Source organism: Homarus americanus, unplaced genomic scaffold, assembly GCF_018991925.1.
Source record: "Homarus americanus isolate GMGI-L3 unplaced genomic scaffold, GMGI_Hamer_2.0 scaffold19318, whole genome shotgun sequence".
NCBI classification, from domain to species: Eukaryota; Metazoa; Arthropoda; class Malacostraca; order Decapoda; family Nephropidae; genus Homarus; species Homarus americanus.
Genome location: NW_024732238.1, coordinates 5,081,774 through 5,094,436, shown reverse-complemented (window position 1 = coordinate 5,094,436; position 12,663 = coordinate 5,081,774). Strand labels below are relative to the sequence as shown.

Here is a 12,663-nt window from a genome sequence, read left to right as displayed (position 1 = left end):
AATTTTAGATGCCTGTCAAGATGATGACGTCACCTTACAGTAAACATTGTAGATATACAAGAGACTTTGCCCTCCACACACACACACGAGATTTGCTCACATTCACTACCAACTTCCTCTAAGTATGTTCTCCTTCAAACACCTTCACTAATATCTGTAACTCTGTTCATTCGTCAAATAGAGCTGTGTCACCAACAAACAGCAGCTGAACCATCCGCCAAATTATATCCCATAATCCTGACTCGAGTGATCTTACACGTCTCTGAAGAAGCCGCCATTTTCACTCGCAACTGGTTTTCTCTTTCTGATAACCTCTTAACATATACGTCACCTTACATACAAATATTATATACTTCTATAAATAACGAAGTTTAATTTTCCTTTAAATATAGCAACTGAAATGATAAATAAATTACACCAGAACGTTATATTCCGTGTCTTTATTAGCGACTCAGCCAATGTTACTGTCATTCCGCTGGACTATACATCTTGCTCTATGTAGCCCAAGAGACCAGTATATAGGCCACTGTGTCACTGGTAAGACAAAGAAAAAAATTGGTACACCACACAGCAGGAAGTCAAGGCTGGGTCCAAGCTACTTAGGATTAGTCACCCTTGGGCCGACTGCCGACGGGTTTAACGTTACCATTCGCTTATTTTTCACTTTTCTAATAAAATGTATTACATACTTTCTAATCAGGTGTCTTATATAACCAAAGACACCTTATGATTCTGCCTAAGCCAAATACAATGTTGTTTTGCACCTTACACACATTACAATCAAGTGACAAACTCTTCCTCCAGGCTAATATACAATACACCCTGAAGAAAAACAAAAAATAGCAATTAACTATAAACTTATTTTTTTTTTTACCCAAAATTTACATTTCTAAATAATTAAAAAAAAATATAATATAAAATCCAGGGCAATCCAGTAACTAGGAAAATGTGGGAAAATAAAATCAGTCATCTAACATTTTTATGCCATTGTTAAAACCGTCCAGGGAATTTTGTAAACAACTATATATCATTATCTTCGTGAATGCCAAAGAGCAACAAGACAAGTATTGTAGACCAACAGTAGTAGCCAAGACCATACAGTAACCCTAACAAACAGACAAATATCATACGGGTCAAATTGAGTCAGTCTTAACCATGTAGTTTCTTAATACATCATCTGTAACCCTGAATTACCCTTTAACTTTGTTATGTATCGATTAATATACGGGGTGATTAAAAAGTCCCAGTGCACCTGAAATAAATAGTTGTTCCATGTTAAGCCTACAGCAATATACCTTGTTCTAGTGGCGGTAAATATTAAAAATGATTAATAATTCCAACATCTACTAAAGTATCCGATCAAAAGTAGGCGTCAGGGTAGGCGTGCAGGTGGTGGTGGTAGCAGTGGTGGGGTGGTGGTGGTAGTGGTGGTAGTAGTAGTGGTGGTGATGGGGGAGGGTAGGAAGGATAGTTTCTAAAACCTCCCTCAAGGGCGTCTCTGTACCTGACAACTCGACTCACGCTTAATAACATTGTCGCCTCTATCACCAAAAGACCATAAAAAAGATGATCTGTAGTTTACGCTTGATAAATGCTTGCAGTAAAAGACAAAGGAAGTGGTACTCAACCCTGAATATGCTGACGAAAGTATCAAGGAGAGAAAAGATAAAACACCTAATAAACATAAACACAGGATCTTGTTTGGTTGTTGCTCTGCTCGTCCTTCCTCCTGGGTTCCTGTTATGAGCTACAGGAGATAATCTAAAACATTAGGGGGTTTTTTCCCCCCAGAAGAGATCAACGAGAGGAGAAACAAGCGCCTTCCACCACGACCATGATACTAGTTTACGCAGCACCTTGCCATCACCTCTGTCAATACATGTAAAATATTCCTCCCCGATTATCCCAGAGCGGTACAAGCCGTATCCGAAACCCTACTGTACACCTTAAAAGAATAAAAGAATATCCATGGATTAATTTCTGTTTGTTTCACTCACCAATGGAAATGACTGACTGAGTAGAAAGAAATGTGAGGATATTTTAGATACAATTATTTCTCTCTTTGTCGGACTTAGTGGTGAAGGAGGAGTGTGACAGACTTCATGTATGGATGATAGCTGTCAGCGCTCACGATGAAGGGTAACTGTCAGCACTTATGTACGTTTCGTTGATGGTGTCGACGATGTAGTGTTCAACGGGTGAGGAGACAGACGTGTTGAGTGGAGCATGTGGACAGTGATGGCAGGAGGAGTTGGTGTGAGGCACTAGTGAAGGCTGTTTGTTGACGGTAAAGTGCTGGGATACAGGAACCGGAGGCGGGGGCGGGGGCGGGGGAGAAGTGTTTTCTCCACATGTTGGTGTCACAACAGCACGCCTACAACGCTCACCGATCCGACCTCTACATTCCCATGATTCTGTCAAACACATAGATTACACATATAAACCCTATATTATAATAGTCAAATAACCTTAACATTAGACACCCGAGCTTACTTCATTTGATTATTTACTATTTACCATCCTAACGATACCTGAGGGAGGGGAGAGGGGGGTTAGGTTAGCGTTAGGTTGGTTAATCTTCGGGTGAAATATGCTGGGCTGCTTAATCTTCAGGTAATCTTTATAGTCTATATTTCATTTTAATGAGAAGGAAGGATTACGTGACGGAAAAGATGCTGATGAGTGATGCTTAGTGTGAAGCATCTGGGGGGTGGGGGGGGGGCGGGTGGAGGCATCCTGCATTAAACTTGTAATAGCGTGAAAACGTTAAAAAAGACCCAACCAAATTACATCATCCTCGCGACAACAACACACGCTAACACTCACTGAAGGACTTTGGTGGTGGAGGTTTGGTGGGGTCAGGAAACATCTCTTCGTAGTTATCGTAGATTTTGGTTAGTCTACGATGCGGCACCGTCCTGAACCCGTACTTGGAGGCTTTGAGTGGGTGGTGGTGCAGTGGGAGCAACGCCGTGGCCAGTTCTTGGTTCTCCACGTGGTACATTGACCAGGACCTACGTATGGACGGTAAGTTGGTATTGGGGGCTTGTGTGGTGGGTAAGAGATGGGCATTAAATACTTGTGTAGTGGGCATCAAATGAGTACCGGTATCTAGAGCCTGTGTGGCGACCAAGAGATGGGAATCAGTGACATGTAAGGTGGGCATAAACTTGGGACACATGGTTTGTGTGGTGGTATGCCTACGGGAGTCAGTTGGTGATGGGGGAGCCACAAAGACGAAGGCGGAGGATAGTCTGCTTCTGCCATCGTCGGCCGGGGCGTGGTGCAGGGAGGACGGTGGCGTCATCCTGCGCATCACACCCTGTTGCTTCTTCAGCCTCTGCACAACACACAAACATTGTCAAGTAGTACTGTACCTCCAGAAAACACAAGAGATGAAGAATCTGTCCTTAATAGATAAAGGGGCAGTGTCCTTAATAGACAAAGGGACAGTGTCTTTAATAGATAAAGGGACAGTGTCTATAATAGATAAAGGGACAGTGTCCTTAATAGATAAAGGGGCAGTGTCCTTAATAAAGGGACAGTGTCCTTAGTAGATAAAGGGGTGCCTAATCTTCAGGTGATTCCCCTCGTCAATTTACTGTACTGTACATGGCACACAATATGCATCTGCACTTACATATTGTTATTTTGGAAAGCTTCATCAGGTATATTTCTCAAGCCAATACTTATCAACCTACAGGAGAGGACAGTATGTTTTTATGTAGGAACAGTATATTATGATGACTTCAGAACACCTCGTGTCTTGGAGTGTGTATGAGTGTCAGTGACTGTGTTTGAGTGACTGTGTATGAGTCAGTGTGTATGAGAGTCAGTGTGTATGAGAGTCAGTGTGTATGAGAGTCAGTGTGTATGAGTGTCAGTGTGTATGAGTGTGTATGCTTGAATAAGTAGACGTGTATGAGTACCTTGATATAGCAGAGGGACCGACAATACAGCACCAGGAACATGGTCACCAAGACGCCCATGATCGGCAGTGTCACGGACAGTATCGTCGTGTCTACAGACAAACACACATGCATACAATATACCACATCATCATCATTACCATCTTCATCGTTACCATCATCATATTGGTATCATCATGAAATACGAAACTGGTTAATCTACAGTACCAAAATGCTCTGATATTTGACTATGGGCATTCGTGATTCTCTAATAAACGTATTTACTGACCTGGACATTATATATATATATATATATATATATATATATATATATATATATATATATATATATATATATATATATATATATATATATATATATATATATATATATATAAGTGTTACACAGTGCATAAGTGTTAACACAGCCCTCACCATTAGCCATGATGGCGGAGGAGTACCACAGGAGTCACACCACACGTCAGCAAGCAAAGAGCCACCACACGTCAGGTAGTGAGGTGTCACCATACATCAGCCAGCAAGGAGTCACCACACGTCAAGCTGTGAGGTGTCACAACACGTCAGCCAGCGAGGAGGAGTCACCACACGTCAGCCAGCGAGGAGTCACCACCCGTCAGCTAGTGAGGAATCACCACAAATCCCTCTCCTCACCATACAACAACTGAAGCACTTCTGGGCCACCTCAGCCGACCTCCTCGACTCTCACTATCACTACCGTGCACCTCACTTCCTTCCTCACCACACCAACATCCGATATGACAAGTGAGTATTGTTCTTTACACGAGGTACTGAGAACGCACATCCTGAGTACTGTAACACTGATAACATTTGTTTTATGATATAATTTTCCTCATTACCTAGTCTGTATACTCTTGTGTTTATTCTGAGAAATAAACACCAAAAACAAATGTGCAGACCAGGTTTTGTCAAATAAAGGTTATTAGGACTTCCTGTGGAAATCTACAAGATAATTAATCCTCAAATATCGAGACATGACGAGGAAGTTCTCAGATAAGAGATGTGAAGAGTAAAGGAGAATCATTGGAGTAGTGAGGAGAGTGGCTGCAGCAGGAGAGGATGAGTGCTGTGAGGGTGTTTGACTGCTGAATATAAACAATAGTATCCTCCTTCAGCGGATGTATGCCGGCAAAACTCGAACGCTAAATGAAAGATTCTTTTATAGACGTATTTTTTTAAATCATAGTTAAGTCACGAAGCAAATATTTAGAAAACCTCATGCAACTTCCCCACCTTCTCTGGCTCTTTAAACTTAATTACGAATTTATCTACCGTAAGACGAAGATATTATTGTTTTATATAAAAGAACAGCCCTTTAATATACGCTAGAAGAGCAATGTACAGTATACATTTATCTAAACCAGAGTAAGCATTCGTAAATATTAAAAAAAAAAAAACATTTCATTATTCACTGTATTGATAATGATAAAAATTCAACAGAGATCTTACATCTTATTGGTCATTGCAGTTAGTTACATACTACAGTGCGCAAAATTGTCCCACACGTTCACAGTTCACACTGGTTCAGCGTGTACAGTACAACGGAGATATACTGTACAGTGGCAAACATTTGATTCGGGTAAAGATTTATATCACTTAGTGGAGCTACCTGACCAAAATGGAAATTTATATCTATTACGTGTATACTTTATGTTAATGATAGAATGTATTAACTGGGCCAAATTTACTGCTTCCATGTACATATGAACAAACATTCTTATTGTAGATTCTTTAGTCACTGCATAATAATTTTCTGGTGAACGTTTTCTGTGAAAGATTAAGTGGATCGTGTTTTGTGAAATCTTTGTTGGAGGACTGACTTTTATATTATGGGTTGTGGCCAGTCAATTGAATATCGCTTACTTTGAAACCTTTCTATTGTAGATACTAAAACTAATGTAAATTGGACTTGAAAGAACTAAAAAAATCCAAGGATTACATTTTCAACTGCTCATGATGTTTGATTCTTGAGAACAAATAACATTTACTTAAAATAGCCATCTAATGTAAAAACAAAACTTGCTTGAAAAGACGAAGGTGGAGAACTCGTTTTGTTACTCGAGAGACTTAAAGTGTTGTAAATAACCAATATATTTATACAGTAGACTAACAGGTGGTGAAGGTGATAGATATAATGTTTTGATGTGATTAGAGCGATGTACAAATTCCCAGAAGAATTTACCTGACTATTTATGCACTAATGAAAAAAAAAATGACAGAGGGACGTAAAACACTTCAGAAGTCTATTGTATCTAATTAGTCTGGTAATGATGAGTAAGACATGTCAGTTCCATGATCTCTCAGTCTTCTACCTCCCCAGCTGTCTGGGTTTTGTTTCATCTTAAGGATTAGCTTCGTCACATGATGGCCTTAATACATAAAAGTTACAAATGTTTATATCAGCGACGCCTGGTCCTTGAGTATCTGTACCCCATAAACACATGTAATTTTTAACATTAATATCTTCCATAACTTCAAATAACGCTAGAGTTGTTATTAAATATCAAATTCAAGTCGTAATGCAGAAATTCCAAACAGAAGCATAGGTCTGGTACTGTGCACTAACACATGCTCAGAACATCAACTGGCGTATGGAAACGATCTAAGAGCAGTCTATCTATCACCACTTGCTATTGAATGACCATAAGTACAGAAGTACAAACGGACAGACACGACATAGCAAAATGAGTACATAGTGTGTGTGGTTGTGTGTGTACCCGACTCCACACTACCGACTGGAGAAACAGAAAGTTGCAGTGGCTGTGATTTTATATTTATCAACCTCCACCATAAAGAGCTACGAATTCCTGAGCGTACGTAGAGCGCAACTGAACGCAGCCCTGGTAATCTTTCAGAGTTCCTAGATTTGACCAGGTTTGAGATATAACAATGAAATGTGGGTTGCCGTCACCGTAGAGTTATATCACCTGCAGGCATTTACTGTATGTGTGACGCCAGAGCGAGTCAAAGGTCACCACTGTTGCTTTAGTGAGGTTATAGTTTAAAGATTTATATATGTCAAGTCTTATTATATTGTTCCGAGTGTTGATTACGGCAGTCATGCAAATCGTTGCTTAGTCCACCTGATGTTTTGCTGTCAGACCCTTATGAGTACCAAGTGTTGTACTCATGGGTTAGTTATATACACCAAAGAGTTTTATCTGATTGTTTTTAATGTTGTTAGAGTAGTTTAATTATTAACCCTGTTACGCGCTTCAAGACCTTCGTTGTTAAAGCGCAGTAATAACACTATAACAAAAACTTACTTATGTGGCTCTTGTGTAATAGGTGATCTTTTTCATGCAATGTATACTGTGAAATAAGAATAGCAAGGTATGGCAGTACAGCAGGAAGTATCAGTAATGTAAGGTGTTGTCAATAAAGCAGACTGCAAGAGTATGGATGGGTAACACAGAAGGCAGCAAGAGTATGGATGGGTAACACAGAAGGCAGTAAGAGTATGGATGGGTAACACAGAAGGCAGTAAGAGTATGGATGGGTAACACAGAAGGCAGCAAGAGTATGGATGGGTAACACAGAAGGCAGTAAGAGTATGGATGGGTAACACAGAAGGCAGTAAGAGTATGGATGGGTAACACAGAAGGCAGTAAGAGTATGGATGGGTAACACAGAAGGCAGTAAGAGTATGGATGGGTAACACAGAAGGCAGCAAGAGTAATTATATGGATGGGTAACACAGAAGGCAGTAAGAGTATGGATGGGTAACAGAAGGCAGAAGCAGTAGAGTATGGATGGGTAACACAGAAGGCAGTAAGAGTATGGATGGGTAACACAGAAGGCAGTAGTATGGATGGGTAACACAGCAAGAGTATGGATGGGTAAACACAGAGGCAGTAAGAGTATGGATGGGTAACACAGAAGGCAGCAAGAGTATGGATGGGTAACACAGAAGGCAGTAAGAGTATGGATGGGTAACACAGAAGGCAGTAAGAGTATGGATGGGTAACACAGAAGGCAGTAAGAGTATGGATGGGTAACACAGAAGGCAGTAAGAGTATGGATGGGTAACACAGAAGGCAGTAAGAGTATGGATGGGTAACACAGAAGGCAGTAAGAGTATGGATGGGTAACACAGAAGGCAGTAAGAGTATGGATGGGTAACACAGAAGGCAGTAAGAGTATGGATGGGTAACACAGAAGGCAGTAAGAGTATGGATGGGTAACACAGAAGGCAGCAAGAGTATGGATGGGTAACACAGAAGGCAGTAAGAGTATGGATGGGTAACACAGAAGGCAGCAAGAGTATGGATGGGTAACACAGAAGGCAGCAAGAGTATGGATGGGTAACACAGAAGGCAGTAAGAGTATGGATGGGTAACACAGAAGGCAGCAAGAGTATGGATGGGTAACACAGAAGGCAGCAAGAGTATGGATGGGTAAATACAGAAGGAAGCAAGAGTATGGATGGGTAACACAGAAGGCAGTAAGAGTATGGATGGGTAACACAGAAGGCAGTAAGAGTATGGATGGGTAACACAGAAGGCAGCAAGAGTATGGATGGGTAACACAGAAGGCAGTAAGAGTATGGATGGGTAACACAGAAGGCAAGAGTATGGATGGGTAACACAGAAGGCAGTAAGAGTATGGATGGGTAACACAGAAGGCAGTAAGAGTATGGATGGGTAACACAGAAGGCAGCAAGAGTATGGATGGGTAACACAGAAGGCAGCAAGAGTATGGATGGGTAACACAGCAGGCAGCAAGAGTATGGGGCAGCACAGCAGACAGCAGGCAGCAGCAGTAGAACAAGGTGTGGGCGGGAGGTTCCTTGACACAGATGCGTGGGTCTGGTGACTGAGCCACCACCAAATATGGAGCCACCCCGTGCCCCATGAACCACTTACTGTCACTGCCTCCTTCCCTGCCCCCCACTTCTCGTGTATCTCTCCCTACCCACACCTCCCTCTATAGTTATCCCCTCTATCTATTTTCTTTTGATACTCCTCTACTTCACCCACCTTCCACCCAGAACACCCTACTCCAACTCCAGTTCCCCCTCCACTCTTCCCACGCTCCACCCACGACTGACCCTAATATTTACACTCACAATAAGTACCCACCAACTATCTATCTTCATACCATTTATAACTAGCAGTATATACCTTTCGGGTGGTAATATTTTCTTTGGTGTTTCTAGACGAGTGATGACAGTGACAACTAACATTATACAAACTATGGCTAACTAGAATTCAGACTTCCAACAGATGAGTCACGGAGCGAGCCGTTAACAAAAACTAAATGTTACATATTCCCGAACATAATTATAATCAGTTGCATAAATTGTCATCTTTCATAAACGTATGTAATATTCACAATAATTAGTGTTGTTGATGTACCTGCTGGGAGACGTCAGTTCACTAAACGCATTTGCAATTCAAATCTTAATACCCAGCAGCCTTATAACGTCTGGCAGTACACGTACTATACGGTTGGATAGTTAACTGTGGTACTGATGGCGGCTGTATAGAATACGTTAAAATAATTTTTAACTCTAAACTCAACTGTCGTTTTCAATGGTTCTCGGATAAATTGCTTTTATAATTAATGTGTTTCCGTACTTCCAAAATTGAAGAAAAATTACACTGGTATGAGAGGAATTGTTCCAGATACTTTTCGTAATGTACTGTATCGAATATCTAAAATATAGGTACTTAAAACTTTAATATTAAATGGAAAAAAAATTTCCACAGATGAAATAAATTAATTATAAGTGTGGCTATATCCAACACTAAAATAAAAACTATATCGTATGCACTAACCGCAGGAATTGTCAAAAATGAGTGTAGTATTGAAACCAGTATAGTACATCATTGGACGATGAGCAAAACACCTATGTTAATTTTTAATTGCTTAGACTAGTGTGCGTAGAAACCTAGACTACCTTAGCTGTTAAAGCTTAGTAATACATTGTAACATTAATGAAGAGCGGTCTTAAACCTCTCCTAACCGCCTCCCCAAGTGTAAGGATGAAATATGTAATTGTTAATGGCTTGAAATCTTGAGGTAAAGAGTCGCACTTGAAATCTGAGAAGACTCCAAAGTGTACCCTATAAATAACATTTTCTTCAGTGCTTCATATCACGTGATTTTTTTTTCTTTTCGTTTAGCTTTTGTGTGAACTTAATGGTGCATCTTGATGTTATCTGCCCAGTAAAATTCTTCTACTGGATACTAAAACTTTGCTCGTCAGGTAAATTAAAGTTATTAGCGTTTACATTAGGTACCCCATCTTTATTAACGTTTCCTAGAGCAGCAGCAGCAACAACTTTAGATTATTTGATAATAGTCGAGATCAATTGCGTGCCTTAACAACCTACTATATTTTAAGTTTCACCACAACATAAATACTTTCTTACCTTTTGAAGATGGCGAAAATTGCACTTCTGGGTAACGAACGTGATTAGACACCCGTGACCCGAGGCCATTATTGTTTTCACTTGCCATCCGACGTCATATTGTTATGGCACTGATAAAGACTTCTTTTTCAGTGGCACGTCCGAATTTCAAGTTGAATACTAAACAATCATCGTTAATCGATCGTGATCAAACAAATATTCATAAACTTTCTTCTCGTTTGACCAGAACACCACACGTCACCATACTTGTGGCCAGAGTGCAACTATTTTTATAGTGAAATGTTTTCCAGCCAATTCATACGTCAGGGGAATCATTTGCCAGATGTCCGTTACATCCTATAATTTAACATTCAGAACTTAACTATCCTAACCAAACAAACCCTATTATAATATATAATATAATATAATATAATATAATATAATATAATATAATATAATATAATATAATATAATATAATATAATATAATATAATATAATATAATATAATATAATATAATATAATTAATATAATGTAATATAATATAATATAATTAATATATATGATAATATAATATAATATAGTATAACCTGAAAACATTTTATATTTTAAAGAAAATACTGTAAGTGTTGACGAAAAGAACCTTTCACAAAGTGCTGAGGTAATGACTACAGCCACAATGTAATTTATCTTCTATCAATCAAACCAACATGACCAATCAGACCTAATTAAACCTACAGTACAAAACCTAACCTAACCTAGCCTAACCTCATGATCCAAGGGTTGTTCAGGTCAGGGTTATTAAGCATGACTTAATTCTTATGCCTATAAAATTAAAGTTGCACAATAATATCGTAACTTTTTAACACTGACTCATCTTATGCGGCGGTGATTTAGCTTTTATTTTGTAATGTACCACTGCTCCTCAACTGTCTTCAAGCGCGTTACTAGAGTAGTAAATACGCTCTTGTGATTTAGTAAGGAATCTCTCGTTCAGGTACCATTTGTGGCAGTGCTGGAGCAAGAAAAATTGTCAATGGGAAGCTGGGCTTATGATACTAAAGCAAGTCTAACTTAGCAACGATAAGAAAATGATCGCTCACCGCACATCAGAATTACAGACATATACCGACGCGAGTTGTCAGTTTTTCCTAGAGCGTCTCGCTCGTCTCCACCTGATTGCCATTCAGTGATTGGTTTACGCCAATTTCCGGGGTCAAGTCAAGATCTGTGTTCGATAATGAGGATATTTATATCAAATAAATATCGAGTCGCGTAAAGTAACTAAATTAAATTTTAAAAGTATTCATTATCGCATTTTTAATAAATTGCTTAATTGTAATTTTTTTATCGATGTTGATATTCGCAAATGCATCTGATATGTTTGTTTACAATGTGCACCTAGTGGTCTGTTGATGACCTCTGTATCTATTCCTCTGTACACTCCTGTCCGAGGAATTTGTGGTAGAGAATAAAAGAAATCATCGTTGCAGAACAGCGCCTGTTTGCTGGTTAGTAGGAGCAATCATATTTGTTTACAATTGACGAATGCTGAAAAACTGGCGCCCTAGTTCCCTATGTGTGTGAAAAAATGCTAGTGTGACGTCTCCTTATAGTGTGTACTGTACGTGTGTTTGTGTATATACTAAATTTTATGACTGTTTATTACACACATTCCACTAAAGATTTATCATCGTTATATTTATTAGGAGTTTATTGGATAACGTATCAATATGGTTTTGGGTTTAAAATATAACAAAAACAAAGGCGAACTCGTGGGCATTTACGGTTGTGCAATATACCTTGTTTCTAGGGAACTTGAGTACACCTAAGCTTGATGTTCATATATTAAGAGAATCAATATTTTAATTTCTTTCATATCAAACACAGCAGTGGTCATCCTGGAGGGGTGGTTTGTACTACCATCATTGTACCTCGCTGACCCAACCTTACACATTAAACCAAACCATAAAAGGTGGAACTTACATGATGCCGGCAATAAGGTGACTTATTATGCCAGCCTCAGCGGAGAGCTACCCAGCCCACGCCCCAGTGACTAACCTGCCACCAGCACCACCTACCTGTTCCTCCCTCGCCCACACCACCTACTACCCTACCAGGCACACCACTCACCTTTTGCTTATTTAGCTTACCGACGTACATCTTAAAAGAAGAGAGCAAGCCTGTGTTTAAATCTCCATTCATATGCGTAGCATTAACTGGTACTAAAACGAGGGTAGTGACCCTATCGGAAATATTCACGATGTTTTTTCTACACACTTCTCTCCCTCTTTAATAATCTTGATCTGGTCTAGTTGATTACCATTGTTGCAATATCAAGATCGTTTGCAATATGTTAAT

At 39.5% G+C, this 12,663-nt stretch overlaps 1 protein-coding gene across 1 annotated transcript; it reads right to left on the bottom strand.

Moving 5' to 3' along the window:
• Positions 1–923: 923 nt before the first annotated feature.
• LOC121868367 lies at positions 924–3,343 on the bottom strand. Its single transcript, XM_042368899.1, has 2 exons — positions 2,827–3,343; positions 924–2,414 (listed from the first exon to the last, which is right to left on the bottom strand). The coding sequence occupies exons 1-2, from the start codon at positions 3,314–3,316 to the stop codon at positions 2,128–2,130; spliced, it is 777 nt and encodes a 258-aa protein (XP_042224833.1). The 5' UTR covers positions 3,317–3,343; the 3' UTR covers positions 924–2,127.
• Positions 3,344–12,663: the final 9,320 nt, after the last annotated feature.

What these genes read in the sequence shown, in the direction of transcription:
- LOC121868367 (XM_042368899.1), bottom strand. Translation starts at nt 3,316, where the DNA reads ATGCGCAGGATGACGCCACCGTCCTCCCTGCACCACGCCCCGGCCGAC. An exon ending in TCCACCACCAAAGTCCTTCA is followed by an intron (nt 2,415 to 2,826) that starts GTGAGTGTTAGC and finishes TGTGTTTGACAG; the next exon opens with AATCATGGGAATGTAGAGGT.